Raw genomic sequence first — 27,733 nt, 5'->3', positions numbered from 1 at the left:
CTGTCGGGGATGAAGGCAGATTGACTATCATCTACCACTTCTCCAATTACTTTACTCAATCTCTTAGTAAGTTATTTGGATATGATCTTGTATAAGGTGAAACAACAAGCTATAGGTCCAATCTCTTTCACTATTTTGGCTTCTCTTGATTTTGGGATAAGAGTCACTAAGGAACAGTTCATAACAGGTAATAATCTTTTCTGAATATAGAATTCTTGAACACCTTGTATTACATCTCTTTTAACAACCTGCCAGCTACTTTTGAAGAATTTGGCACTGTAGCCATCATCACCAGGTCCTTATGATCATTAATGCTTTTTAAAGCTTGAGCAATTTCATCTTCTGACACACCCTTAGTAAGGCTATCTGCACTCTCTTTAGACAGTTGCTTCCCATTTCTCAGGACTTCAATGTTCACATGAGTTAGATTGCTAGCAGCCTTGCCCACTAACTCCCCATAGCAAGCCAAGATCTCCCTTTCAATATCCTCAGGTTTCTCTAAATAGGTGCCTGCACTATCTTCAAGCCTGGATAGATTTTTTTGTCTGTTTTTCTCCTTTAAATCGGCAAAGAAGTACTTGTTGTTTCCATCCCCAAGCTGGAGCCAGTCAATTTTTAATTTTTGCATCAGAATCTTTTCCTCTAACTCGTTCTTAGACTCAATCTCATCAATTAATTCATTGCTCCCCTGTATAAGCTTCTGATTAAACAAATCTTGATTAAGTTTGGTTTGAACATCTGAAGCAACTGGAAAACTCATCGAAACAAATACAATGAAGTCGCCATCGAACATCTATTTATCCTACAATAAGGAATGGAAAATATCGAAGAAAACCAAAATAACAAGCAATGGTCTCAGAGAAAGGGTAAGGGTGTCTGTTACGTGAGGGGAAGGTATTAGCACCCCTCATGTCTGTGGTACTCCACAGGATCCATTCTTGCTAGCTTTCTAAATCTAAGGGTGTGTGTGTGTGCATCATGCTATGTGTAAAAGGAAACATGCAATGAAAGATATACAAATAAGAGGAAACATGCAAATAATAGGAAAATAAGATAAGAAGAAAAGGCCGAACAAAATAAAGGAAAAGAGAAAAGATCGAACAAAATAAAGAAAAAGAGAAAAGTTCGAACAAAATAAAGAAAAAGAGAAAAGTTCGCTCGCTAGGGTGTTCGTACCCTATGCCTACGTACCTCCAATGTGCAATGGAGAAATCAGAGCGCCGTAGTTCGGCCAAAAAGTTTCTGTTTCTATCTCGATTCGCGTCTCCTAGAGAAACGGAACCGAGCACCCTAAGGGAGCATGCAAACAAGGAGCGTCACAAAGATCCTAGCAAACATGACATGTGAACAGGCATCACAAATAAGGACATGCGAACAGGCATCACAAACAAAAACAGACGTGTAACAGGCATACACGAATGTGAGTGTGTGAACAGGCATCACAAGTGATAATGCGAACAGGCATCGCAAACAACACGTAACAGGCATACATGTGCAAGTGTGAACAAGCATCACAAAGATATCATACGAACAGGCATCGCAGATAAGAAGATAGTGAACAAACATCACAGAGATATCATACTAACAGGCATAGCAGATACAAAGATAGTGAACAAGCATCACAACCATAAGGCATACATTCGAGCTCCGCTCGAGAAACAAACAAACTACCGAAGTAGTAAACAATGCAAATGCAACACACAAACGAGCTCAGCTCGTAAAGCAAGCAAACTACCGAAGTAGTGACCTGGGAACTAGGGAGACGTTCTAGCTAACGGGGAAAGTCCTCTGAAGCCACCGTCCACGGGGAAAGTCCTCCGAGACGGTTGAACAAGCAAATAGCTGAAAATAAACGTTCTAGCTAACGGGGAAAGTCCTCCGAAGCCACCGTCCACGGGGAAAGTCCTCCGAGACGGGTGAACAAGACAAAAAATAACCGTTCTAGCTAACGGGGAAAGTCCTCCGAAGCCACCGTCCACGGGGAAAGTCCTCCGAGACGGTTGAACAAGAAAATAACTGGAAATAAACTGAAAACAGTAAACAAACAAAAATAGAGCCTCTTTCGAGGGCTTGGCCAGATGAATGCCTAGGTCCTACTTCTCATGGCAAATATGATGCTGCATGCCTACCCTACTTCTCATGGCATCGTATGGTGCGTGAAAGAGTAAAAGGGACGGAGGAGATACCGAGCGGATAGCAAATCCGCAGTGAGCTAGCAACGCAAGCAGAACTAAGAAACTTCACGTAATCTTACATCCAGCAAAGCCAGGAGTCCAGCATAAGCGTCAAAGCGATGCGGCGTGAAAATAAATCACAACCGCTATGTGGTGCATATCAAACACAACCACACAAGCAACCTGCAAGACATATAATCCAGACAATACAGGAATACATCTCATGGATGAGAGATCAAGAATAAGTTCGTGTCCCACAAATAAAGTGGAACACGATGCAAATCAATCGCACCGGAAGCGAATTCGTGTCCCACAAATAAAGTGGAACACAAAGCAAGTCGAATAGCAATCAAAGGCTCTCTCGAAGTACCTCGCACATCTCAACAAACAAATCAGTAATAACAAGGAGGCACGCACCCGCCATAGAAGATAATAGAAATTAAATTCTAAGTAAATCCTAAACAAAAATCTAACAAGATTAAATTGTTTTTTGTGACATTTTTATCAAGAATCAGAATAAAACTATGTACAAAAACATTTAAATTCTAACAAGCAAAGATTACGTGTTTTTATTCATTTTTTACCATGCAAAAGTTAAACAAAACTACAATGGTTTAGCATTTTATGTCTTTTTGTTACCTACAAGAAATATGAAGCAAACTAGTTAAAACAATCAAATCTAATGTAAAATCATGTACAAAAGGGGGTTTAATGCTGAGTGAAGGAGTAAGGGCGCAGCAGGCCTAGGGTGAAGCCCAACAAAGATTGTTTTTGTTCAGTTTTGCATCAAACAAGGAGGGTGACACGGGCCTATAGTGTGCATGAACAGTAATTCGGTGATAGCCCAAGGAGCTTGATCCATCATCAAATTTTTTGATAATCAATTTCCATGTAGTAATCAGATTAACATTAATCATGCACATTAATCATAATCCAATCACTTAATCAAAATAAAAAGAGGGAAATTAGGTTTACAAGTGTGACGCATCAGCTCTTTTTCCTCTCTTCACTCATGGCCGCGAACGGCGTCGGAGAAACTCCTTCAATCTCCGGCGAAGATCCTCTCGCGCCACCGCGAACGGCACCAAGACCTCACCGCCCTCGTATCACTCTCCGTCTCTCTCCCCGAATCTCAACTCAGTCCTCAATCTCTTTCTGCTATCGATCTCGAATCTCTCTCACTCTCTGATTTTTGATGCGATGTTGTTGTATGCAGATGCGGATTCGTAGATACGATTTGTGATGCTGATGGATGCAAGTTGCCGCGTATTGTTGCGTATTGTGAAATGGACCGCGTTGAAGGTGATGGTGCTGTGACTCGGTGTTGTGGTTCTTGTGGCGGAAGTGATGCGAAGATCTGATGTTTACAATGTCAAAGTTGTGCGCGATGAAGTTGATTGAAGAAGCATGTAAGAAGATCGATTCTGTGATGTGTAGATGTGCGATGAATCGAAATCAAGAATTGAAGTGTGGAGGATGATTTCTGGGGATTCAGTTTGTGTTGTAGTTTTCTATTGAAGCTTGTTCTTCATGAACGAAGATTATTGGAGAATTAATTGAAGATGATGAACCCGGTTCAAAGGTTTTTGAGAGTATTGAAGATTGGGGAAAGGTTGAAGATAATTGGAGAAAGTTGTTACGATTGAAAACGAAGAGAGAAATTCAAGAGGTTCGGTGGTTGAATTGAAGTGTGATGAAGATGATTATGTTGTGAGATTGTTGGAAACTGATGGTGAAAATGAAGAAGATGGATGAGGAATTCGTGGTTGTGCTATGAATTCGGTGAAGGAGATGGATGAAGATTGATGATGGTTCCTCGATCGATAGAAGTTTGTTACAGGTTTCTCTCTTTTCTGTTACATTTTTCTCCTTTCAATTTCTGTTCTGAACTTTCTGTTTTCTTTTCCGAGTCTGTTATCAAAATCTTTTTCTCCTTTTCTGGTGCGGTTCCATTTCTGCTTCTGCTGCGGTTTACTTCCGAAACGGTTTTGTGTAACTCTGTGTCAAGGTTCGGTTCTTTTTGCAGGTATTTGGTTCATAATATGCAGAACCGATCTTGGTAACTTGAAGGTGGCCAAGAATTGGAGGCATAGCACGAAGATTAACACATGGACTTGGGGACAATTTTGATGTAATTTTTTGTATGGTTTTGTAAATGGGCTGGACTTTTGTAATGAATGGATTTTTGGACTTTGTAGAATTTTATATAATGATGGTTGTATGGACCTTTGAATGGGAGTAATGAAGAACCTTTAAATTTGGTGTTCCAAAATCCATATGAATCTTCCAACTTGAATCAATTCTATGACCAATCAAATGCTTAAAACCTTTGATCCAATCAATTAATCTTGAACTTAAATTGAATTTATGGAATCAATCGAATCAAACTTCAAATCCCGATCAACTTGCATTTTTTAATGAACTTCTAATTCAATCTCCAAACCAAATTAACTTGTATCACATTATGCCTTGAAAATGATCTTTGAGTAAGAGGATTTAAACACATTTTAATGGACGTCTTGGAGCCATGACAACTTGTATGCTACGAAATTCAACCAAACATCCAAACTTTTGTAATTCAAGTCATCGATCTTCAAGTTAACTTTAATGAACATCCTATCCAAACTTTGATCAAGTAACTTGCATCATAAGTATTGAGATGAAGGACATGTCTGGAACCACAGAGGAACTCTTTTATTATTTTCCTTCAAATTTTGATTGACGAAATAAACGTCTTTTCATAACTTATAGCACAGAGAAGAGGGCAAATTTTGGGGTGCAACAGCTGCCCCTATTCAAACTTCTTGAACCTGGCGAGTGAGAAACGAAAGTTTCGAACCGTTGAGGTGGAAGGAGATTGAATACCAGAATGAACTCGAAAATTTGCGCTCTTGATCAATAGAAGATTCCGTCTTGCAATAAGAAGGAATGTACCACCCCGCAAGCAGGGAGAAAAAACTTCAATTGATCTGGACAATTAAATATGCTCCAACTTGTGATAAGAAGGAACGGGCAACCCCATTGCTGAGGGAAAAACTTCAATTGGTCTGGGCACCAAGAGAAGGTCGACATCTTCGGTTGATCTGTGTATCAAAACGAAATAGATGTCTTTGGCCGATCTGAATATCGGAAATAAGAATGTCTTCAACTAATCTGGGGACATCAGGACTGAGCAGACATATCTTCTTCTGGCGAAAGTAAATCGTCAGGTGGGTGGATATCCTCAACTGATCGGAAACATCAGAATTGTGCCTTCTACTGATCTGGGGACATCAGGAAGAAAATGGATATCCTCAACCGATCTGGGGGCATCGGGAATTTTAAAGAATGCTTTCAACTGATCTGGGGACATCAGGACTGAGCAAGCAAGTCTTCTTCCGACGAAAATAAATCGTCAGGTGGGTGGAAGTCCTCAACTGATCGGAAACATCAGGATTGTGCCTTCTACTGATCTGGGGGCATCAGGAAGAAAATGGACCTCCTCAACCGATCTGGGGACATCGGGAATCAAGATTGTCTTCAACTGATCTAGGGACATCAGGACTGAGCAGACATATCTTCTTCTGAACGAACTAAATCGTCAGGGAATGGATATTTTCCGACTGATCTGGGGCATCAGAGGGCTTGCTCCTTCGGAAGATCTTAGAGATCCGGAGGCGGTTCTTTCAACTAAACTGAATTTTAGGATAAGAACAAATATCCTCAACCGATCTGGGGACATCGGGAATAGGAGTGTCTTCAACTGACCTGGCGATATCAGGAATAATAGACAGTCCTCTTCTGATGAATTAAATCATCAGGAGATATCTCCGACTGATCTGAGGCATCAGTGGGCTAGCTCCTTAGGAAGATCTTGGGAGATCCGGAGGCGATTCCTTCAACTAATCTGGATACTAGGATAGGAACAAATATCTCTTCCGAACTGTGTACGCCGGGAATGGAATGTCTTCAATGGATGAATTGACAATCCTCTTCTGATCTCAATATCAGGATAACGCTCGTAATGATTAGGCGAATATTTCTCTCTGGGGAGCATTTGAACCTGGATAAACTTTCCTGCAGAAAGAAACAGATATGATATGATTTATGCATGATGCATGTATGAATGTTTATGGAATAACGTTCCCAAGAAGGCAGACGCTCTACGCTTTTGAGAATGCTATGCAAATGATGCATGATTCGAACACTGCTTGGGGAAACAACGGATGAGCACTGAATTGCTGAAGAACTCCTGGAGAGATTATGGAACTCTGCGGGGAGGACAAGATGAGTGACCACAAGTCACAACTACGAGCTGGCAAAGATGGGTCAGAAATCTGCTGGAGACGATCAAGTCTGGACGCGAGCTCTGGTTGGGGAGTAAATCTTGCTTGAAGATATGAATATCATAATTGACCGCTTGGGGAATACCCTGACAACTTCATTGGAGAAGCAAATTCTCGACACACTGGGGATGAGGAGATAAAGGCAAGTCATGGAGACAACTTTGATGGGGAGTGACCAACTTGCTCGTGTAGGACGCACTCCGCTGGGGAAATCCTTGCCGGAGAACAGATTCTGGTGAGGATGCAAGTGAAACTCTGCTGAGGAAAGACTCCTTGGGGAAGATGGATACTTCTGCATAATGCTCCACTGAGGAGATAAGAAACCCGCTGGGGATAAGGAACTTAGCATAAGAACCTTTTGTTAAGACAACTCCACTGGGGAACAAGATGACTCTCCTGGGGAAACAGGTAAATCTGTTGGAGAGAGAAGCGCTCTACTGGGGAAAATGAGGCATTCGGGCAAGGAACCTCATTAAGAGTTTGCTAAGGAATCAGATACCATTCATCATGATTCAACTGGGGAGAAAGTATTCCGCCGGGAATAAGGCTTCTGAAGCACGGGAATTGCATCGAAATGCACTTTACTGAGGATATGAGAATCTTGGAACAAGGAAAGTCTCATCTGAATGTACTCAGCTGGGGAGTGAGAATCTCTCATTTGGCTAGATCCACCAACGCGCTGACATGGTGTACTCGAAAGAATGTACCTGCGAGATATACAGATGAAAATGCCCCAGGATATAGCATGACATCTTCACAAGGTTTCCTCATAAGCCAGAGGATGGTGATGCCCACTCACAACATGCAAATGCAAGAGCAAAAGCTTGTCGGACAACTGAGCTTTGAAACTTTCCAAACAAGTAATGGATTCACTGAGTTGACAGGAAAGTAGTGATTAGAACGCCAAACAAGTATCGGCTGGAGCATCAAACATGCATTGATTCTCCAAGAGATGCAACCAAGAAGTTGGCTTAAGAGGTCAAGCAAGTGTTGACTTCAAAGGGACCAAACAGACGTTGGCTTTCAAAGAATTCTGCAGATTCACATTGATTGTAAGGATGCCAACAAGTATTGGGCTTTCAGCTTTTAGCTGCTGAGGATGACGACCCTGACTTTCAACAGCCTTCGAGTTCATAAGTTGTTTAGCTCACACCTGAACTTAAAACTGAACACTTCCTGATGAGGATAGAATGTCAATGCATAGTGCCTTGCCCCAGCCTGTAAGGACTTTGAAGAGATTAGTCTCGTAAGTACCTTTTGTAAATATCAAACTGACTTGCCCCAGTATCAAGAATTTTGGCACCATGCCCCTGCCTGATCTGTATTGGAGGTAACTTCGACTGTGCTTGAGTGAATGCCCCTGATTACTCAAAACTTTGAGAGATTCTTCAAATCTTGACCTGATTGCCCCACATTGATTGAAAACTTACTCGATAGAGTATTCAAGTGCTTATGTGCCCGTTAGGGTGATCAAACTTTGAAATATTGCTTCCTCTGCTCAACGGAGTTCTGAAGACAATTTGTCCTTCGGGAGGAATACACTTTTTATCTGAAGTTCATGATGGAAACTTTCTTGATGTCAAGCACTTGTTCATATGCAAAGAATGTTTATTATGAGAAATATAATTCTAATGCAAAGAGTATGTTTGTCTTGAAGTTTAAAGAAACTTTTTGAAAGGATGTCGTAACATCGAGTTTTTAAGAAAGAAAGATGGTGTGATACCAACTCAAGCGCTTAGCGGATCTCCTAGGAGTCAGCTTACCGTATTCTCATGTACATTATGCTTTTGAATTAACCCTGCTTCAATTAGGACTTTCAAGGGTTGTAACGTGGCCAAGTTCACGGTTTGAGAAAAAAAAAGATTTTTAGGCTCAAATTATTTGGTGCCCACCCCCTTCATGATGTTCTCCAGTCCTAAGTTCAGTTAACTTGATGCGAGCATTCATCTTTCAAGAGGAGTTTGGAAATGATTGAGGAGTCAATGAGGTCTTTAGACATGGCAGTCACTTTACCTTTGGCTTTGGTGTCCGATCACACAACTTTGTTCTTTGGCGAGGATTCTTATTTTTTAATCCTTGTTTTTTCTCTTTTGCTTTGCTTTTCTTTTTTGTTTCCCTAATTTTTGCCTGGACAAATTCTTTTGAATTTTGATTTGGAGGTCCAGCGGGATGCCCTAATTTTTGCCTAAGTCACGTGCTTTCAACTATTTGACTTAGCGGGCTTTTTTTCTTTTTTATTTCACTCTTTTTTTTTGAACAAGTCGTGTAATCCTAAGTCTCAGATTTGTTGGAAGAGATTGTGACTGCCTGAGTCCTTGATTGATGAGGAATTACCATTGTGGTATCGTCATATTTTGACCTCCTGATGTGAGGGATAAACCACAACGACTTTGATCTTGGTCTCGACCTCCTGATGTGAGGGATAAATTTGATGTCTCGACCTCCTGAGGTGAGGGATAATCATTGTGGATTTGACTTTCCTCAATATTTTGAAAGATAGCCATTGTTGTATCCTTAGATGCATGCTCCTGATGAATTTTGAATGCTCGATCAGGTTAACTGAATACTACCCGCCCCTGGGTTAAATGTGAGGGTTTTTTATTTTGAGAAAAGAAACTCCTACTTCGAAGGCTCAGAGGGGTTATCGAGGGTCTGTCTCCCTTATATCTCCAGTGTTTGGGAATTTGAAACAATGCCTGTACATCATCAACAGGGTTCTACTCAAAAGCATACCATTTGAGGTTCTTGGTATTATGTTCATCATCCTCCCTTCGGAGTTATCATGCTTTGTTAACAAGAGTTGGGTATCACAAAAAGCACAGAGAAACATATAAGAGAAAAAGCGAATGGATTTTTTTCAAGACAAACATATCCAATGCATTATGATTATAGTTCAAAAATAAACAAGTTTTGCATGCAACAATATTGAACAAAACAAGAAAGCTTAAACATGAACATGCATGATGAATTAGGAATTGCCAACGTTGAGGAGATTCTCTCCGTATGGACTTATTGCTTCGGAAGATCCGTTGAGTCAAAGGAGAACTTCAATTTTGGCCCTCAAGAGTGCATGTAATAGCCTCAATGTCAATCAGGTCTTGAACCTTGTCTCTGAATGACTGACAACCTTCAATCAGATGACCAAGTGCCTCCAGAGTGGAAAGCACACCAAGCACTACGTCAGAACACTTTAGATCACTTCCTGGAAGAAGATTTTGGCAAAGTCATGCAGAAGTTGCAAATGTCCAGCTTATAGGGATTTGAGTTGTGTCAGTGGTGCACAAACTCAAGATACAAGGCGTCTTGCTTATCCCTCGGTCGGGAGCCCCAAAAAATAGCGACGGGAGTTTGTGAATGCTTTAGGGATTTGAGCTGCCAATGATGCGAACTCAAGAACACGGAGTCTTGCTTATCCCTCGGTCGGGAGCCCTAAATATAGCCGTTGGATCAGCAATCACCATCATGAATGGAGGAACTTTGTGTTGCTATCGGCGAACAACAATAGCATCTGACACTTGGCTATCAAACTGATTACTTGGAACACACAACAGTTGTTGGGAGGGAAGCCTCTGGTAGTACAGGTTGCACGTGATTCTCGTGCGCTACTCCTCGAGGAAGAACAAACATTCTACTTGCGGCATATGAAATGGAATTGATCAGTAGAAACCATTATGAATAAACTCAAACATCTCCGTATCGAGCAAGTTCTGGACTCTTTGCACCTCAACACCTTGTAAGGCTTGGCATTATGATCGGGTGCCCCAAAATAGAAAACACTGAGTGTTGTCATTGAGATCAGGAGAGCTATATGTGGTGAGGAAGATCTAAAGCAACCAACTTAAATTCCAACAAACAAGGAAGTAACTCAAATACAAGGCACTGGGAGTACATCAGCTTGATTCTTACTCTTTCCATTTCTGTTGACAAGCAAAGGATACTGACAAGGAAACTCCAAGAGAGGAGGTGACTCGGGATGTAAAGCAGAACCTTGAGAATGAGAGGTGTGCCTTTGCAGATCACTCTTGATTATTGTTTGGCAGAAGATTCTGGCGAAGTCACACGAAATTTGTAATGCTTTAGGGATTCGAGCAATGCAAATGGTGCAATGCTCAAGATTGACAATGTCTTGCTTATCCCTCGTGCGGGAGCCCCAAGCAATTTCAAAGACTTATAGATACTAACATCACGACCAGGTGCCTCAAGATAGAATTCACACCTAGTTTCATCGTTCTCAAGCAGAGAATTTGTAGATATCCACACCGTACAGAGCTTAACCAGTTGCAAATAAAGCAACCGTGGAAGCAAATGAGAATAAGACCTGTCTTCAAAAGGAAACCTAACTGAGCTTTCACCTTGGATAAAATCCCCACAAAGTTGTTCCATGACCAATCTTTGAGCTCACAACACTAACAAGTCAAGTGTGCGAGCCTGAAGAGAGTATCAAGTCTGAATAAGAGATCCTCGAGCTTGAACACCTGTTATGCGTGAAATGTATGAGATGCATGATATGAATGCAATGCCATGTTCATTCAATTTCCAAGGAATCCTCGTGTTTCGATTTTTAAGCAAATAAGAGATGGAAAGGCTCGACACGAGGCTTAAAGATATGATTCATTGGAAATGAAAGGAACATGTATGTTGTTTATTTTTTTGTACATCATTTTCTTAAAAGTAAATATGCAATGATGCAAAATGATGGGAACCACAATACTGGATACAGTTGCACTGCCGCAAAGTCACACTGCATATGTTCAAAGGTTTGGCGTAGTTTCAGAACAACAAGAACCAATTAACCGTTGATAGAACCACTCATGTTATACCACGTCTGAATAGAACCAAAAGTAACAGGATCAAAGCTCCGCCGTCGTTTCACAATACCAAGATATCGAGCATAATGAGAACAGACCAAATAAAGGTCCGACCTCGAATCTGAAGAAGTAAATGGTATGTAGGTGCCAAGGTTTCCTGTCCCATCCCAAAACCTCACATGTAGGAATCCTAAACACACACAGGATGTCCCTAATGGTCGCCAGGAATTTCGAACAAACAATGAGAGCGCCTGCCTACGGCAATAAGCATGCCGGACAGAGATCGCCTCACCGAGTTCTCTCCTGGTTGTGGTATGTTATGCTAACTCTACGTGCCAAGCGCCACGAGAGCCAACATAACTATCCACGCTAATCTAAGGTATACTTGGTCTGGGTAATGGACCTTTTACCTCACAGTAACATCCCGCCCGCCAAGAAAAACAACCAGCCAGCACAGCACTATATCCAGAATATGGAAAGCAGTAAACACATAGATGCAAATGCATGCAAGCAATATATACAAATGATGCGAGTAATAAACACACAAACAACCACAGAAAAGAAAGCGGTAAACACATAAATGCAAATGCATGCAAGCAGTATATACAATGATGATAACCGTAAACACACAAACACCCACAGAAAGGAAATCAAGCAAGAACTAGGAACGACACTCGGATAGTCCCCAGTGAAGTCGCCAGCTGAAGCAACTGGAAAACTCATCGAAACAAATACAATGAAGTCGCCATCGAACATCTATTTATCCTACAATAAGGAATGGAAAATATCGAAGAAAACCAAAATAACAAGCAATGGTCTCAGAGAAAGGGTAAGGGTGTCTGTTACGTGAGGGGAAGGTATTAGCACCCCTCATGTCTGTGGTACTCCACAGGATCCATTCTTGCTAGCTTTCTAAATCTAAGGGTGTGTGTGTGTGCATCATGCTATGTGTAAAAGGAAACATGCAATGAAAGATATACAAATAAGAGGAAACATGCAAATAATAGGAAAATAAGATAAGAAGAAAAGGCCGAACAAAATAAAGGAAAAGAGAAAAGATCGAACAAAATAAAGAAAAAGAGAAAAGTTCGAACAAAATAAAGAAAAAGAGAAAAGTTCGCTCGCTAGGGTGTTCGTACCCTATGCCTACGTACCTCCAATGTGCAATGGAGAAATCAGAGCGCCGTAGTTCGGCCAAAAAGTTTCTGTTTCTATCTCGATTCGCGTCTCCTAGAGAAACGGAACCGAGCACCCTAAGGGAGCATGCAAACAAGGAGCGTCACAAAGATCCTAGCAAACATGACATGTGAACAGGCATCACAAATAAGGACATGCGAACAGGCATCGCAAACAAAAACAGACGTGTAACAGGCATACACGAATGTGAGTGTGTGAACAGGCATCACAAGTGATAATGCGAACAGGCATCGCAAACAACACGTAACAGGCATACATGTGCAAGTGTGAACAAGCATCACAAAGATATCATACGAACAGGCATCGCAGATAAGAAGATAGTGAACAAACATCACAGAGATATCATACTAACAGGCATAGCAGATACAAAGATAGTGAACAAGCATCACAACCATAAGGCATACATTCGAGCTCCGCTCGAGAAACAAACAAACTACCGAAGTAGTAAACAATGCAAATGCAACACACAAACGAGCTCAGCTCGTAAAGCAAGCAAACTACCGAAGTAGTGACCTGGGAACTAGGGAGACGTTCTAGCTAACGGGGAAAGTCCTCTGAAGCCACCGTCCACGGGGAAAGTCCTCCGAGACGGTTGAACAAGCAAATAGCTGAAAATAAACGTTCTAGCTAACGGGGAAAGTCCTCCGAAGTCACCGTCCACGGGGAAAGTCCTCCGAGACGGGTGAACAAGACAAAAAATAACCGTTCTAGCTAACGGGGAAAGTCCTCCGAAGCCACCGTCCACGGGGAAAGTCCTCCGAGACGGTTGAACAAGAAAATAACTGGAAATAAACTGAAAACAGTAAACAAACAAAAACAGAGCCTCTTTCGAGGGCTTGGCCAGATGAATGCCTAGGTCCTACTTCTCATGGCAAATATGATGCTGCATGCCTACCCTACTTCTCATGGCATCGTATGGTGCGTGAAAGAGTAAAAGGGACGGAGGAGATACCGAGCGGATAGCAAATCCGCAGTGAGCTAGCAACGCAAGCAGAACTAAGAAACTTCACGTAATCTTACATCCAGCAAAGCCAGGAGTCCAGCATAAGCGTCAAAGCGATGCGGCGTGAAAATAAATCACAACCGCTATGTGGTGCATATCAAACACAACCACACAAGCAACCTGCAAGACATATAATCCAGACAATACAGGAATACATCTCATGGATGAGAGATCAAGAATAAGTTCGTGTCCCACAAATAAAGTGGAACACGATGCAAATCAATCGCACCGGAAGCGAATTCGTGTCCCACAAATAAAGTGGAACACAAAGCAAGTCGAATAGCAATCAAAGGCTCTCTCGAAGTACCTCGCACATCTCAACAAACAAATCAGTAATAACAAGGAGGCACGCACCCGCCATAGAAGATAATAGAAATTAAATTCTAAGTAAATCCTAAACAAAAATCTAACAAGATTAAATTGTTTTTTGTGACATTTTTATCAAGAATCAGAATAAAACTATGTACAAAAACATTTAAATTCTAACAAGCAAAGATTACGTGTTTTTATTCATTTTTTACCATGCAAAAGTTAAACAAAACTACAATGGTTTAGCATTTTATGTCTTTTTGTTACCTACAAGAAATATGAAGCAAACTAGTTAAAACAATCAAATCTAATGTAAAATCATGTACAAAAGGGGGTTTAATGCTGAGTGAAGGAGTAAGGGCGCAGCAGGCCTAGGGTGAAGCCCAACAAAGATTGTTTTTGTTCAGTTTTGCATCAAACAAGGAGGGTGACACGGGCCTATAGTGTGCATGAACAGTAATTCGGTGATAGCCCAAGGAGCTTGATCCATCATCAAATTTTTTGATAATCAATTTCCATGTAGTAATCAGATTAACATTAATCATGCACATTAATCATAATCCAATCACTTAATCAAAATAAAAAGAGGGAAATTAGGTTTACAAGTGTGACGCATCAGCTCTTTTTCCTCTCTTCACTCATGGCCGCGAACGGCGTCGGAGAAACTCCTTCAATCTCCGGCGAAGATCCTCTCGCGCCACCGCGAACGGCACCAAGACCTCACCGCCCTCGTATCACTCTCCGTCTCTCTCCCCGAATCTCAACTCAGTCCTCAATCTCTTTCTGCTATCGATCTCGAATCTCTCTCACTCTCTGATTTTTGATGCGATGTTGTTGTATGCAGATGCGGATTCGTAGATACGATTTGTGATGCTGATGGATGCAAGTTGCCGCGTATTGTGAAATGGACCGCGTTGAAGGTGATGGTGCTGTGACTCGGTGTTGTGGTTCTTGTGGCGGAAGTGATGCGAAGATCTGATGTTTACAATGTCAAAGTTGTGCGCGATGAAGTTGATTGAAGAAGCATGTAAGAAGATCGATTCTGTGATGTGTAGATGTGCGATGAATCGAAATCAAGAATTGAAGTGTGGAGGATGATTTCTGGGGATTCAGTTTGTGTTGTAGTTTTCTATTGAAGCTTGTTCTTCATGAACGAAGATTATTGGAGAATTAATTGAAGATGATGAACCCGGTTCAAAGGTTTTTGAGAGTATTGAAGATTGGGGAAAGGTTGAAGATAATTGGAGAAAGTTGTTACGATTGAAAACGAAGAGAGAAATTCAAGAGGTTCGGTGGTTGAATTGAAGTGTGATGAAGATGATTATGTTGTGAGATTGTTGGAAACTGATGGTGAAAATGAAGAAGATGGATGAGGAATTCGTGGTTGTGCTATGAATTCGGTGAAGGAGATGGATGAAGATTGATGATGGTTCCTCGATCGATAGAAGTTTGTTACAGGTTTCTCTCTTTTCTGTTACATTTTTCTCCTTTCAATTTCTGTTCTGAACTTTCTGTTTTCTTTTCCGAGTCTGTTATCAAAATCTTTTTCTCCTTTTCTGGTGCGGTTCCATTTCTGCTTCTGCTGCGGTTTACTTCCGAAACGGTTTTGTGTAACTCTGTGTCAAGGTTCGGTTCTTTTTGCAGGTATTTGGTTCATAATATGCAGAACCGATCTTGGTAACTTGAAGGTGGCCAAGAATTGGAGGCATAGCACGAAGATTAACACATGGACTTGGGGACAATTTTGATGTAATTTTTTGTATGGTTTTGTAAATGGGCTGGACTTTTGTAATGAATGGATTTTTGGACTTTGTAGAATTTTATATAATGATGGTTGTATGGACCTTTGAATGGGAGTAATGAAGAACCTTTAAATTTGGTGTTCCAAAATCCATATGAATCTTCCAACTTGAATCAATTCTATGACCAATCAAATGCTTAAAACCTTTGATCCAATCAATTAATCTTGAACTTAAATTGAATTTATGGAATCAATCGAATCAAACTTCAAATCCCGATCAACTTGCATTTTTTAATGAACTTCTAATTCAATCTCCAAACCAAATTAACTTGTATCACATTATGCCTTGAAAATGATCTTTGAGTAAGAGGATTTAAACACATTTTAATGGACGTCTTGGAGCCATGACAACTTGTATGCTACGAAATTCAACCAAACATCCAAACTTTTGTAATTCAAGTCATCGATCTTCAAGTTAACTTTAATGAACATCCTATCCAAACTTTGATCAAGTAACTTGCATCATAAGTATTGAGATGAAGGACATGTCTGGAACCACAGAGGAACTCTTTTATTATTTTCCTTCAAATTTTGATTGACGAAATAAACGTCTTTTCATAACTTATAGCACAGAGAAGAGGGCAAATTTTGGGGTGCAACAACATCATCAAGCTCGTTTCTGCTAGTCTGCAATTTTTTCATCTCATCAGTTATTTTTCTATTCATCTTACTCAATACATGTTGCAGCCGTTTCAATTTGTACCAAATCTTGCGCCGGGGGTACCTTTCATGTGTTGATTCCAACTAGCAGTCATCACCTCATCATAATCAGGCTCAGTAGTGCTACAATTCAAGAATTTGAATCTATAAGGGGTTCTCCTTTGGATCTTCTCCTTTGAATCAAATCTTAGTCTCAAAGGTGAGTGATCTGAGATCGAGGGATTCAGCACCTCAAGAACATTGTTAGGAAACTATAGGTACCACATAGTATTACACACAGCTCGATCAATCCTAGAATAGATCACATTAGAGTTTTGTTTGTTAGACCAAGTGTAAAAGTTCCCTGCAGTCTCATGTTCAGTGAGTTCTACATCCTGCATCATTTCCTCTAACTCAACATACTCATTCATATGAACTTCATTCCCTCCAATTCTATCATTTATTTTCAGCACATTGTTAAAGTCACCTATAATAATCCATGGCCCTTGGAAAGCCCCCTTCTTGTTTCTAATCTCCTCCCAAAGTTCTCTTCGCTTGCTTAACACATTATGAGCATAGACAACAGATAGGTAGTGTGAGAATTGTCCATTATTCAAGTAAACTTCACAATGAATCACCTGATCAGTGGAACTAATAAACTTTATATCCCACTGTTGGGGATTCCAAAGAATCCAAACTCTCCCATTAGCGTGATCTTTGTAATTATCAAGATAGTTCCACATAGAACCCAATTTATTTCTAATAAAATCTTTCTTGTCTTATTTGACTCTAGTTTCTACTAAGACAACACAACTAACCTGTAGCTTCCGAAGGTGGACTTTTTATTTCAATTATTAATTTAATATTATTTACAAGTGATTTATTTTATTTATTTATTTTATATAGTTTTATTTTAATTAATTAAATAATACTATAAAACATCAAACACAACTTACTTATATTTTAAATTAGAAAACTAGTATAAAATTATTCATATCAATATATTTTATTTATTATAATAATCGATAATATTTAAATAAAACATATTCGTGTATCGCACGACTTCTAGTCTTATATAAAGCATTTAAGTTAAAATAAATATAAATTTGATTATCAAAAAGTTAAATTACATGACTTAAAAGTACCTTAAAACAATGTTTTACGCGTTTTGAGTTATTTAAAGTCATCAATAATAGACTCAGAACTAATGCTTGCACTAATATCTCGTTCAATATATATTGTCATCTATCTCTTAGAAACCCAACATCCATATTGTTTCTCAACTTAGTCTTGATAATTTTTATTGTTGAAAAAGACCTCTTTGTTGTGGTCGTAAAAACTGGAAGATTCATGATAAGTCACAAATGAAAGCATAGAAAAATTATCAACATATCCAAAGCTTAATAATCATTTATAGTTCTAAAACTATAGTGTGAATTAATAGAAAAATTACTTCTGTTAAGTCACAAATGAAAGCATAGAAACTTTACCATATTAGCTCTATGTTGGGATGAGGTGATAGAGCCACATGTGTGAAGGGATCCTCCAAAACCACCACAATCAGATGCTCTGTTTGTTTTTGCTTGTATTCTCTTCTTTTTAAATTCTTGAGTTCCCCATTGATTGCACAATGAATTCCACACATCCGAACCAATCCATCTTGGTCTATTCATTGTGGTACGAACCTTGTTTAGATTGTTTTTCATTACAGCTGCACCTCTTATTTCAAAGTTCTTTCTAGCCCATGCATCATCGGGTGGACAAATATTAAATCTTTTCTGTACGTATAAACAATGAGTGAATATAAAATAAAAATAACAATAATAATTTAAATACAGTTGGAATACTTTTGTACAATTAGGTAGTGACTATTGAGAATTGTTTATAAAGCTCAAACATATGGAACTTTATTGATGCAGACAAAAAAAATCTCACTATAATTTAAAAGGAAAAGACATATGGAAATACACACTTTACATAAGTTGATGAACAAATATCCCAGTAACAATACAATTAGTTTCAACTCAATGCCAAAAGCAATGCATATATTACTTTTCAATGAGCATTGATGGTGAATACTTAAAAGTACATATCAAGATCTTCATAGGTTGTTATATTAAATAAAGCAAGGCATATATGCAAAAACGAGTGCAGGCAGGAGATTCACTTTGACCTTGCCATTAATTTACTAACCTAGTTCATAAAGTAGCAAAATTTGCCACTTTGACTCCAGCTTGATAGCTAGACATATACTAAGCATTAGTTCATCATCAATGTCCATATTTTTAAATAAATTTTATGAGTATTAATTAAAACTTCTAGAACTGATTTAATACATGAGTATATTGGCCTATCTTACTAAATACTCATTGAAATCATCATCCATGTCGCATTCATTTTTTAGACTCTTGCACGATGTTATGGACTGAACCAGTTATATGTATATATATAGATATTAAAAATATACCTTAAACGCAGCAAACCATATGTCTCTCTTATCAATGTGAATCTTTTTCCATGAGGGCCATGCTTCATAAAAATTACTTTTGATGATATCTCCAATCTCTTTAGCAGCAGGATGTGAAGGTAAAAATCTACAAAAACGACATTAGTATTTATTAGGCTTATTTGCTGGTATAATAAAATAGCTAAAAATATATGTATCGCTACACACACACACATATATGTATACCCATTTCCATCAAGGTATAGAGTTCTCTTGCAGTTATTGCTTTGTGTCTCAGATGCAACAGCAGTCTCACTAGATCTAGGAGTGTGTGCTCCTTCAGAATGAGATGGTTGTGAGTTAGATGGTGATATTACCCCTCTTATTGAAGGTGAAGGTGTATCATGATCAGATGTCCTAGTAGGAGGTGCTACATGAGATGCACTAGTTGATGGGGTGGTAGAAGATATCCTAGTAGGAGGTACAACACGAGGACGTGTGACATTGATTGGAGGTGGAACACGAGATTTCTTAAAAGCGGCAGCATGAGACATGTTATAAGAAGGTGGAATATGACTTGTGCTAGGAGGAGGTGTTACACCGGATGTCATAGAAGGAGGAACACGAGACCATCTAGAAGGTGGTGGAACATGTAATGTGTTATGAGAAGGTTCTACATGAGATGTATTAGAAGGGGGGACACGAGACACACTAGAAGGAGGTGGAACACGAGTTACATCATGTGATGTCTCATGAAGTGGTGTATCATGCAATGTCCTAGAAAGAGGTGCTACTTGAGATATCTCAATATGAGATTGAGTAGGATGATTCAACTTTGAACGTTTGAGATGTTTAGAATGATGATTTTTGGAAGCTTTTTCTTTACTTCTATCTTGATCTGCCATCTGCATTTAGTAATAAATAAAAGTATTAGAATTATTTAAAGTATTAAAACAATAAAACTATAGTAATAAATTAATCACATACACAAAATGAATAATAATAATAAAGTTTAGTAATCAATTCATCACCTCCATAAAACGAAAAAAATATTAAAATTTAATCATCACTATTTTCCTCATCATCATCATCATCATCATCATCATCATGGTTTTCTAAATCATTTTCTGAATCAAATTCATCCTCATTCTTGCCATCGTCCTCGTTTTCGCCTCCATCGTCCTCCTCATTATCATCTTCGTCCTCATCCTCAACATTTATTTCTACTTCCTCATATTCCCCTTCATCTCTTAAATGACCAAGTAGCTCATCATTTGCTGCAAAATCTACACTTGTTGCGGTTGTTGCGGAATCTTGATATGCAACCTCTAATGTGTATCGATCATCAACTGTGCCTCTTGGTTTTGTTTTAATCGCAACCCACCAATCAACCTTTTCTTTTAGTTTTTCTGGGTAAGGCACATAATACACCTGAATAGCATTAGTTGCAAATATGAAAGGATCATATTTTGAATATCTTCTACGATGATTAACCTCAACAATTCCATATTGGTGTCGAACCTTCATGCCACGATTGGCAACAACATCAAACCATTCACAATTAAACAAAACTAATTGCATGGTTGGCTCTCCAAGGTATTCAACTTGCATAATCTCTTTAACAATGCCATAATAATAATTCTCTTCAACTCCTTTGTCATCACCCTTGACACAAACTCCACAATTAATTGTTTTTTTACCAACACTCCTTTCTTTTGTATGAAACTTAAAACCATTTACAAAATACACAGGCCAAGTACGAACCTTCCTCTTAGGACCGTATGCTAAGTGACGCATGTTATTTTGCACGTTATTTTTTTTATCATTTACCTATCAATAGGCAAGATAAATTCATTATATTCCAAAACTACGAGATAAATAATGTATAATAGTTGAAATCATGGAACACTTACGTATGTGTAAAACCAGGTAGGAAATTCAGATGAAATCCTTCCATCTATGACAGCTTGGGATACATTTGGATTGTTTTCTTCTAAATATTTCACAAAACATCTAACATATATATATATATATATATATATATATATATATATATATATATATATATATATGTATATACAATTATTAATATTATTATGTTTTATAACTAATGTGAAATGCTAAATCACTCTTTTTAAATTTAATGTACGTACTCAATATATGGTTGGACTTCTTCGCAATTTAGAAGGATATGCAAATGTGCAGCTTTTAACTCTCTATCATCCAAATAGCGGCTCTTACAAAATCCAGCTGAACGACCATAATGATTAAAAATTGAAAAGGTTTGTGGCACTACATCATCTTGAACCCCATCATCATTTCGGCCTACTTTATTTCTCAAAGTTTGCACATGAGACTCAAAGTAATATGAACAAAAATGAGAAGTCTCTTGACATAGATATGCCTCGCAAATTGAGCCCTCTACACGCGATCTGTTTTTAACCATTTGTTTCAACCTATTCAAGTATCTAAACAATAACATATAAAATATTAACTACCAATTAAGAATAAATAATAAATATAGATTTAAGGTTGTACAATTTAAATAATCACCTTTCAAATGGATACATCCAACGATATTGTACAGGACCCCCAACTCTTGCTTCATATGGTAGATGAATCGGAATATGCTCCATGGAATTAAAGAATCCCGGTGGAAATATTTTTTCCAACTTACAAGTTATAATCACTATGTTTTGCTCCATCAACAACAAATCGTCAACGCGCAAAATTGTTGAGCATAAATCCTTGAAAAATTTACTCAACTCGGCTATAGGATTCCACACATTATGTGGAAGTGCACTAAAAGCAATTGGTAACAAGCGCTCCATAAACACATGACAATCATGACTCTTCATTCCAATTATCTTTTGTTCTTCCGAGTTCACGCATCTATGCAAATTTGAAGCATGACCATCAGGCATTTTTAATTCAGAGATCCATTTATACACGCCTTTTTGTTGATCATTAGACAAAACATATTTTGCTTTAGGCTTCAATTCTTTCCCATTAGGTAGTACATGTAGCTCTAACTCCTTTCTTCGACAATACTCCTTCAAGTCTTTTCTTGCCTTAGCATTGTCTTTGGTTTTGCCTTTAATGTCCATCACTGTATTGAAGACATTATCAAACACATTCTTCTCAATATGCATCACATCAAGATTATGTCTTATTAAATTATCTTTCCAATAAGGTAACTCCCAAAAGATACTTTGTTTTTTCCAATTATGAGACACGCCAAATCCATCACATACACAAGGGTCGACCTCAGTTATTTTAGGGAGAAAAGAAACTTCTTCCCACACATCCTCTCCACTTAATAATTGTGGAGGTTTAGACTTCTCTTTTCGATCCTTGTAAAAGGCATCCTTATTTCTTCTAAACACGTGATTCATAGGCAAAAATTGTCGATGGCAATCAAACCAAGAACACTTTTTACTATGCTCTAAGTAAAAAGCTTTTGATTTTGATTGATTCATGCAATATGGACATGCTAATTTTCCTGCTGTACTCCAACCAGACAACATTCCATATGCCGGAAAATCATTAATTGTCCACATTAATGCAGCTTTCATCTTAAAATTTTGTTTTCTAGATATATCATGTGTAAGCACTCCTTCATTCCACAACTGTTTTAACTCATCTATCAATGGTTGCAAATACACATCTATCTTGCTCTTTGGATTTTTTGGTCCGGGGATAATCAAAGTTAGAAACATGTAGGGAGTTGTCATGCATAGCTCAGGAGGAAGATTGTAAGGGGTTACAATCACAGGCCAACACGAATAACGGGAGGTTGTATGGTTAAATGGTGCAAAACCATCTGTACATAAACCTAGCCTTACGTTCCTCGGTTCAGCAGCAAAGTCGGGGTAAACTTGATCAAAGTGTTTCCATGACTCTCCATCTGATGGATGACACAACACTCCGGGTTCTCGTCTAGTTTCATAATGCCACGTCATATGTGGAGCTGAGCTCATTGAAGCATATAATCTCTTAAGTCTAGGAGTTAGGGGTAAATAATGCATTCTCTTAATTGGAACTTCTTTGAATCTCCCCTTACCAATCTTTTTTTTCTCATAACGAGGTGCATTACAAAACTTGCATTCTTTTAATTGTTTACATTCATCGGTGTAGAAAAGCATACAACCATTTACACAACAATCTATTTTTTCTGCGGTGAGACCGAGTTTTGAAACTATTTTCTTCGCCCTATAATAATCTTGAGGGACACAATTATTTGGAGGATTTGTCTCCTTCATAAGTTCCACCATTTGATTAAAAGACCGTTGAGAAATATTTCCCTCAGACTTAATTGTCAATAATCTAACAGCAACAGACAATTCAGTATGATCACATCCAGGCCACAATGGCTTCTGAGCCGCATGTAGCAAATCATAAAACTTTTGATCAGCAATATTCGGAGACTCTTCATAATCATCATCACACTGCATTTGGTGTTGTGGTCCAAAAACATCATAAACCATGTTCTCAAATCTATTGTGGTGGTCGTTATATCCCTCTTGTGCATATTGTTTCCTACTTAATTCTACACACAACTCTGGATTAACTTCTCCATGACATGTCCAATACCAATAATCAGGAGTAAATCCTTTCTTAAAAATATGAACTTTCGCTTCTTCGAAATGTATGAAACCAATGTTTCTGCAGATAGAGCACGGACATCTAATTTCATTATTAGATGTGCCTGGTTGTTTCATTGCAAAGGAAACAAATTCCTCTAATCCTTTTAGAAATTCAGGAGTGTACCCCTTCTTATGAGGATTTAGCCTATTGTACATCCAACTACGACGTACGCGGATGTCCATATTCTACAATATAATCAAGTAAAGTTTATTTATTATAAATAACTTTTTTATAAATAAGCAAAGTAAAGTGCATTATTAGCTCCCTATAATGCATAAACTTAAAATGTTTAATGATTTAAGATATCTAAGAGTTTTCAATTAACATACTACATACATTTAATATGTACAAAAGAAAAGAGATTATCACAATAAAGAGAAAACCAACGAATCTTACCTTTGATAATAATTTCCAAAGTTTTCCTTGCACACTATCCTTGTACAAATCGAGAGCACTCCAAATTCTACAACGTGAATATAAAAAATTTTAAATTATAGAATCAAATATAACTTAGAGTTCATATTTTCTTGCACATTCTGCACATAGAAATGATCCATAAAGACAAAAACTTGTAAGAGAATTAATTTGTTTAAAATTTTAAACAACAAAATAAACAATTTTCCCTAAAAAACTCACATAGTTAATGCAAGAGAAGTAGAAAAAAAATCAAATATAAATATTTCATTCAATAATTATTTATAAATATCAAAGTTTAAAGTCACAGGGGATGGAGGTTTATCAAATAGGAGGAGTGGGATATTTTATTGTTGGAAGTCTACATTTAATGTTCCCTTAGGGAAAAAGAAGAAAAATTGAAGACACAAATTTATCACCTCTGCTGCTACAGAAGATTGAAGAACCTTCTTTAATTAATAATTGCAAGGAACTTATTAGACAATCCACTAAGAACTTTCATGGGATTCAACTACAACTAATTAACATCTAAAATTAATCATAATTAAGCATAAAATCATGATATGAAATAAAACCAAAAACGCTTGACACATGAATTTAGTGGATTGAAAATACAATCAGTATTGATGGTGGTGGTATTAGAGGGATTATTCCTACAGTAATTCTTAACCACTTGGAAAAGGCTCTTCAGGTCAATAATATACACATATATATTATTAGTATTATAAGCAAAATGAAATAATTAATAGAATATAAATGATACTAACTTCATGATACCAATATTATACTATAACATCTTTTGCATGCTACTATTCATGCAACCACTCTCTTTTTCCTAAAAATTACAATCACTACTCCTCACCCAAATGACCCTACTCGTCCTCTATTTACTACTGAACAAGTTATCAACTTCTACCATCAATATGGTCCTTCCATATTCAACATCATCAAGTTATAATAATCAGAACTTTATATCATAAAAACGGTGAATAACGATATCGATGTGTGTGAACACCTTTTGATATTATTTTGTCGCAGCCGTTTCCGCGGTAACAGACACTTTAAATATTAGACAGGAACTTTTCTTTACTTTATCCAGAAATCAATTTTAAGATGGTCCAATCCATGATCCAGTAGTTGATTTTCAGGGACCAATATATATTATAGTGATTAATAGTTATTACACGCACTTTACCTATAGTAGAAAATATCAAATTATTGAGTCTTACATCTATGATTGATCAATATTATAACATTATATGTATACAGTGATTAGAATGCTACATATCCTGGTACAAAGTATGATGGAAAGTTCTTACATAATATAGCAAGTGAGTTATTAAAAGATACAAGACAAAGTGACACTTTAACCAATGTTGTTATCCAACTTTTGACATCAAGAAATTTCATCCTGTTACCTTCTCAAGTTTTAAGGTACTAAGCATATACTATACTATAATCTTTTTTGTTTTATTGAATTATTGATATTTAAATAACTGACTTTGGTTATATGTTTATATGAAGTTGAACGCAGTTTCAAGCTTAGATGCAAAATTGTCAGATATATGCATTGGAACATCAGCTGCACCAACTTATCTACCTCCATATATATCACTTTGAAAATGATGGTGCTCAATTCAACTTGGTTGATGGAGGTGTTGCTGCATGTAATCCTGTAATTTTTGCGAAATTTTAAAAAACTAGTCCCTATAAAATTTACAAATCAGTCCCTATATATTCTGATTTTGCAAACTTGTTCTTGTTTTTTATATGCAGGCTATGGCTGCTGTGAGTGAAGTGATGAAACAGAAGGGAGGGAGTGAACGAGATATCTATATTTTTATTGAAGGAACTATTATCAAATGTAAGAAAAATAAAATACAAAGAGAGATGTCATGAACTGAAGCTGATAGAAAATCCAAAAACATGAATAGAATGAGGAACAATCACCTTGACAAGCCAAACGGGATAAAGTGAATCAAAATCCAAACGAGTTCCTACCAGAATCCAAAATCAAATTCACAGGATAAGTTACCAAAATCCAAATCTGAAACAACAATAATAATAAATAGTAATGATTGAAGAAATGAAACATAAAAACAAAACAAAAATGCACATAGAAGTAGAAAGGAGTGAGAGGACTGAATGTTTTGCAGTTACCTAACAGCGAACGAAAGCTTGAACTACGAAGAACAGAGGAGGAGTGAACGAGAGCTTGATTTGTTCACGGTTTGAGAACACGGCGCTAGGGTTTTAGAGAAGCATTTTGGAGGAAGAAAAGGGAAAATGTAAAAATAAGAAGGGTTTTCACGTTTTATCAAGCTACTGTTATTATTATATTTTAAAATAAAAGTAACAAGGTTAAAAAGAAATGGGAGAAGTGTTTCATGTTTTAATCATTAATCATCACTTGCGATTACAATATATATTACTTCGCTTTCAGTAAACAACATAAGAATGTTTCAGTCTAGTTGGTAGCAAGTGTGTTCTTGAAACTAGAGGGTTCTAGTTCGACTCCTGGAAACGTTTTTTTCCATAAAATAACTTTTATAAAAGTTCCAGGTGTATCTATCTATTCACAAATGAAAGGATAATACCAACGGAAGATTATTAGAGATAGAAAATGTTTTCACAAATGAAAGGATAATACTAACGGAAGATTATTAGAGATAGAATATGTTGGTCTTTGAGTATATATATTAAAATTAATTTTAAATTTTGGAAAATGAAAATTTGGTCACAAAATCAGTGGCCAATTTCAGTATTTTAAATTTTGGAAAATGAAAATTTGGTCACAAAATCGGTGGCCAATTTCAGTCGCTAAATCGGTGGCTAAATTTTTTGTGACCAATTTAGCAACGTCTAAAATTTTTCCTACAGCTTGTTAAATTTCGGTGGCTATTTTGGTGGCTATAGTGACCGCAATTTTTCGGTCACTATTTCGGTCACTAAAAGCGAAAATTCTAGTAGTGTTTTCTCTTGATTTCTAAAATCTATAGGATCATATTTTCAACTAGCGAACAAATAGTATCAATGTTAAAAGCTTTATACCCTTCCTTAGGAGACAAAACACAAGAAAAAATTAATAAATATATTGCTTGCTCACTAAATTTGTTATTCAACTCTCGTAATAGTTTGTCAATGGTAGTGAAAAAATTTCAACTTTAAAGTAATGTTGAATTGTGACATGATTCTCTTCAAGACAAAAGCGTCCAAATCTTGTTGTTGAATGAAAATCATTAAGACTGGGAATCTCAATACAATGCTTTTCACAAGGAGGTCTCATTTTAGTAAATAATATATTCCAACCATTTTCTCTCATGTCTTGAATAAGATCTTTTGTTGAATGAACCAAGTGCATAACATTAAATACATCTTGATTTTTTTTTGTAAGGCTTGACAAAGCAAACATGTTACCTCGATAATTTCTTTCATTAAGTGCAAAACAAATATAAAATCAAATACCATCATGTAATTGAAAGAACTAACGACATTCCCTCTTGTAACATAAATTCCTCTTTCTTTAGAACTTTTTTAAAACTAAACAAGTTACTTCTTACATGTTTATCAAACTACAAATGAAATTTTAATATGATTCTTGACAAGTATCTCTAAGTCATTTCAAAGTACCAACTTGATTTTCACCTTTACCAGTTACAATCTTATCAATCTCTAACAAATATGCAATTTCTTCTAATTGGGGAGCTTGTAACTCATCATGGCGCTTTGTAGTAGAACAAACAACATTAACAACAAAAATTAACTTCTCAAAGAATTTATGGATTGCTTTGGCTTCTCTTGATGATGTAACCAACGCAAGTTGCAATCGATGAGCAAAAAATAAACATAGTATGCATAAGATTAGTCCTTCATAAAGAGTTCTTATAAACCATTCCATTTTCCTCCCATGTTTTAGAACCATTATACCCTTGGTCGCGAATGTTAGAAACATCAAGTTTATTGGAATTGA

The 27,733-nt window shown here is 37.4% G+C and overlaps 1 protein-coding gene across 6 annotated transcripts; it reads right to left on the bottom strand.

Annotated features, from left to right (window-relative positions):
- Nucleotides 1–70: 70 nt before the first annotated feature.
- On the bottom strand, nt 71–26,059 carry LOC131601773 (proline-rich receptor-like protein kinase PERK8). Of its 6 annotated transcripts, none has more exons than XM_058873666.1 (6): nt 25,924–26,059; nt 25,714–25,760; nt 23,746–23,812; nt 18,949–19,607; nt 18,724–18,850; nt 71–18,034 (listed from the first exon to the last, which is right to left on the bottom strand). In XM_058873666.1, exons 4-6 carry the CDS (start codon nt 19,605–19,607, stop codon nt 17,720–17,722), a joined length of 1,101 nt encoding a protein of 366 aa, XP_058729649.1. In that variant the 5' UTR covers nt 23,746–23,812; nt 25,714–25,760; nt 25,924–26,059; the 3' UTR covers nt 71–17,719. The 6 variants fall into 6 exon arrangements, 5 of the variants coding, with proteins under 5 accessions (XP_058729649.1, XP_058729647.1, XP_058729648.1 ...); XM_058873664.1 differs by lacking the exons at nt 18,724–18,850; nt 18,949–19,607 and adding exons at nt 20,856–21,170; nt 21,256–23,534 and having other exon boundaries at nt 17,843–18,034; XM_058873662.1 differs by lacking the exons at nt 71–18,034; nt 18,724–18,850; nt 18,949–19,607 and adding exons at nt 20,594–20,715; nt 20,856–21,170; nt 21,256–23,534.
- Between the last annotated feature and the right edge of the window lie 1,674 nt (nt 26,060–27,733).

This window comes from Vicia villosa, linkage group LG5 (assembly GCF_029867415.1).
Source record: "Vicia villosa cultivar HV-30 ecotype Madison, WI linkage group LG5, Vvil1.0, whole genome shotgun sequence".
Taxonomy (NCBI): Eukaryota; Viridiplantae; Streptophyta; class Magnoliopsida; order Fabales; family Fabaceae; genus Vicia; species Vicia villosa.
Note: the sequence above shows the minus strand (reverse complement) of the source record. Positions and strands in the feature narration are given on the sequence as shown.

What these genes read in the sequence shown, in the direction of transcription:
- LOC131601773 (XM_058873662.1), bottom strand. Translation starts at nt 23,531, where the DNA reads ATGGACATCCGCGTACGTCGTAGTTGGATGTACAATAGGCTAAATCCT. An exon ending in TGGATGTATCCATTTGAAAG is followed by an intron (nt 21,171 to 21,255) that starts GTGATTATTTAA and finishes GTTATTGTTTAG; the next exon opens with ATACTTGAATAGGTTGAAAC. An exon ending in GAAGTCCAACCATATATTGA is followed by an intron (nt 20,716 to 20,855) that starts GTACGTACATTA and finishes TATATATGTTAG; the next exon opens with ATGTTTTGTGAAATATTTAG.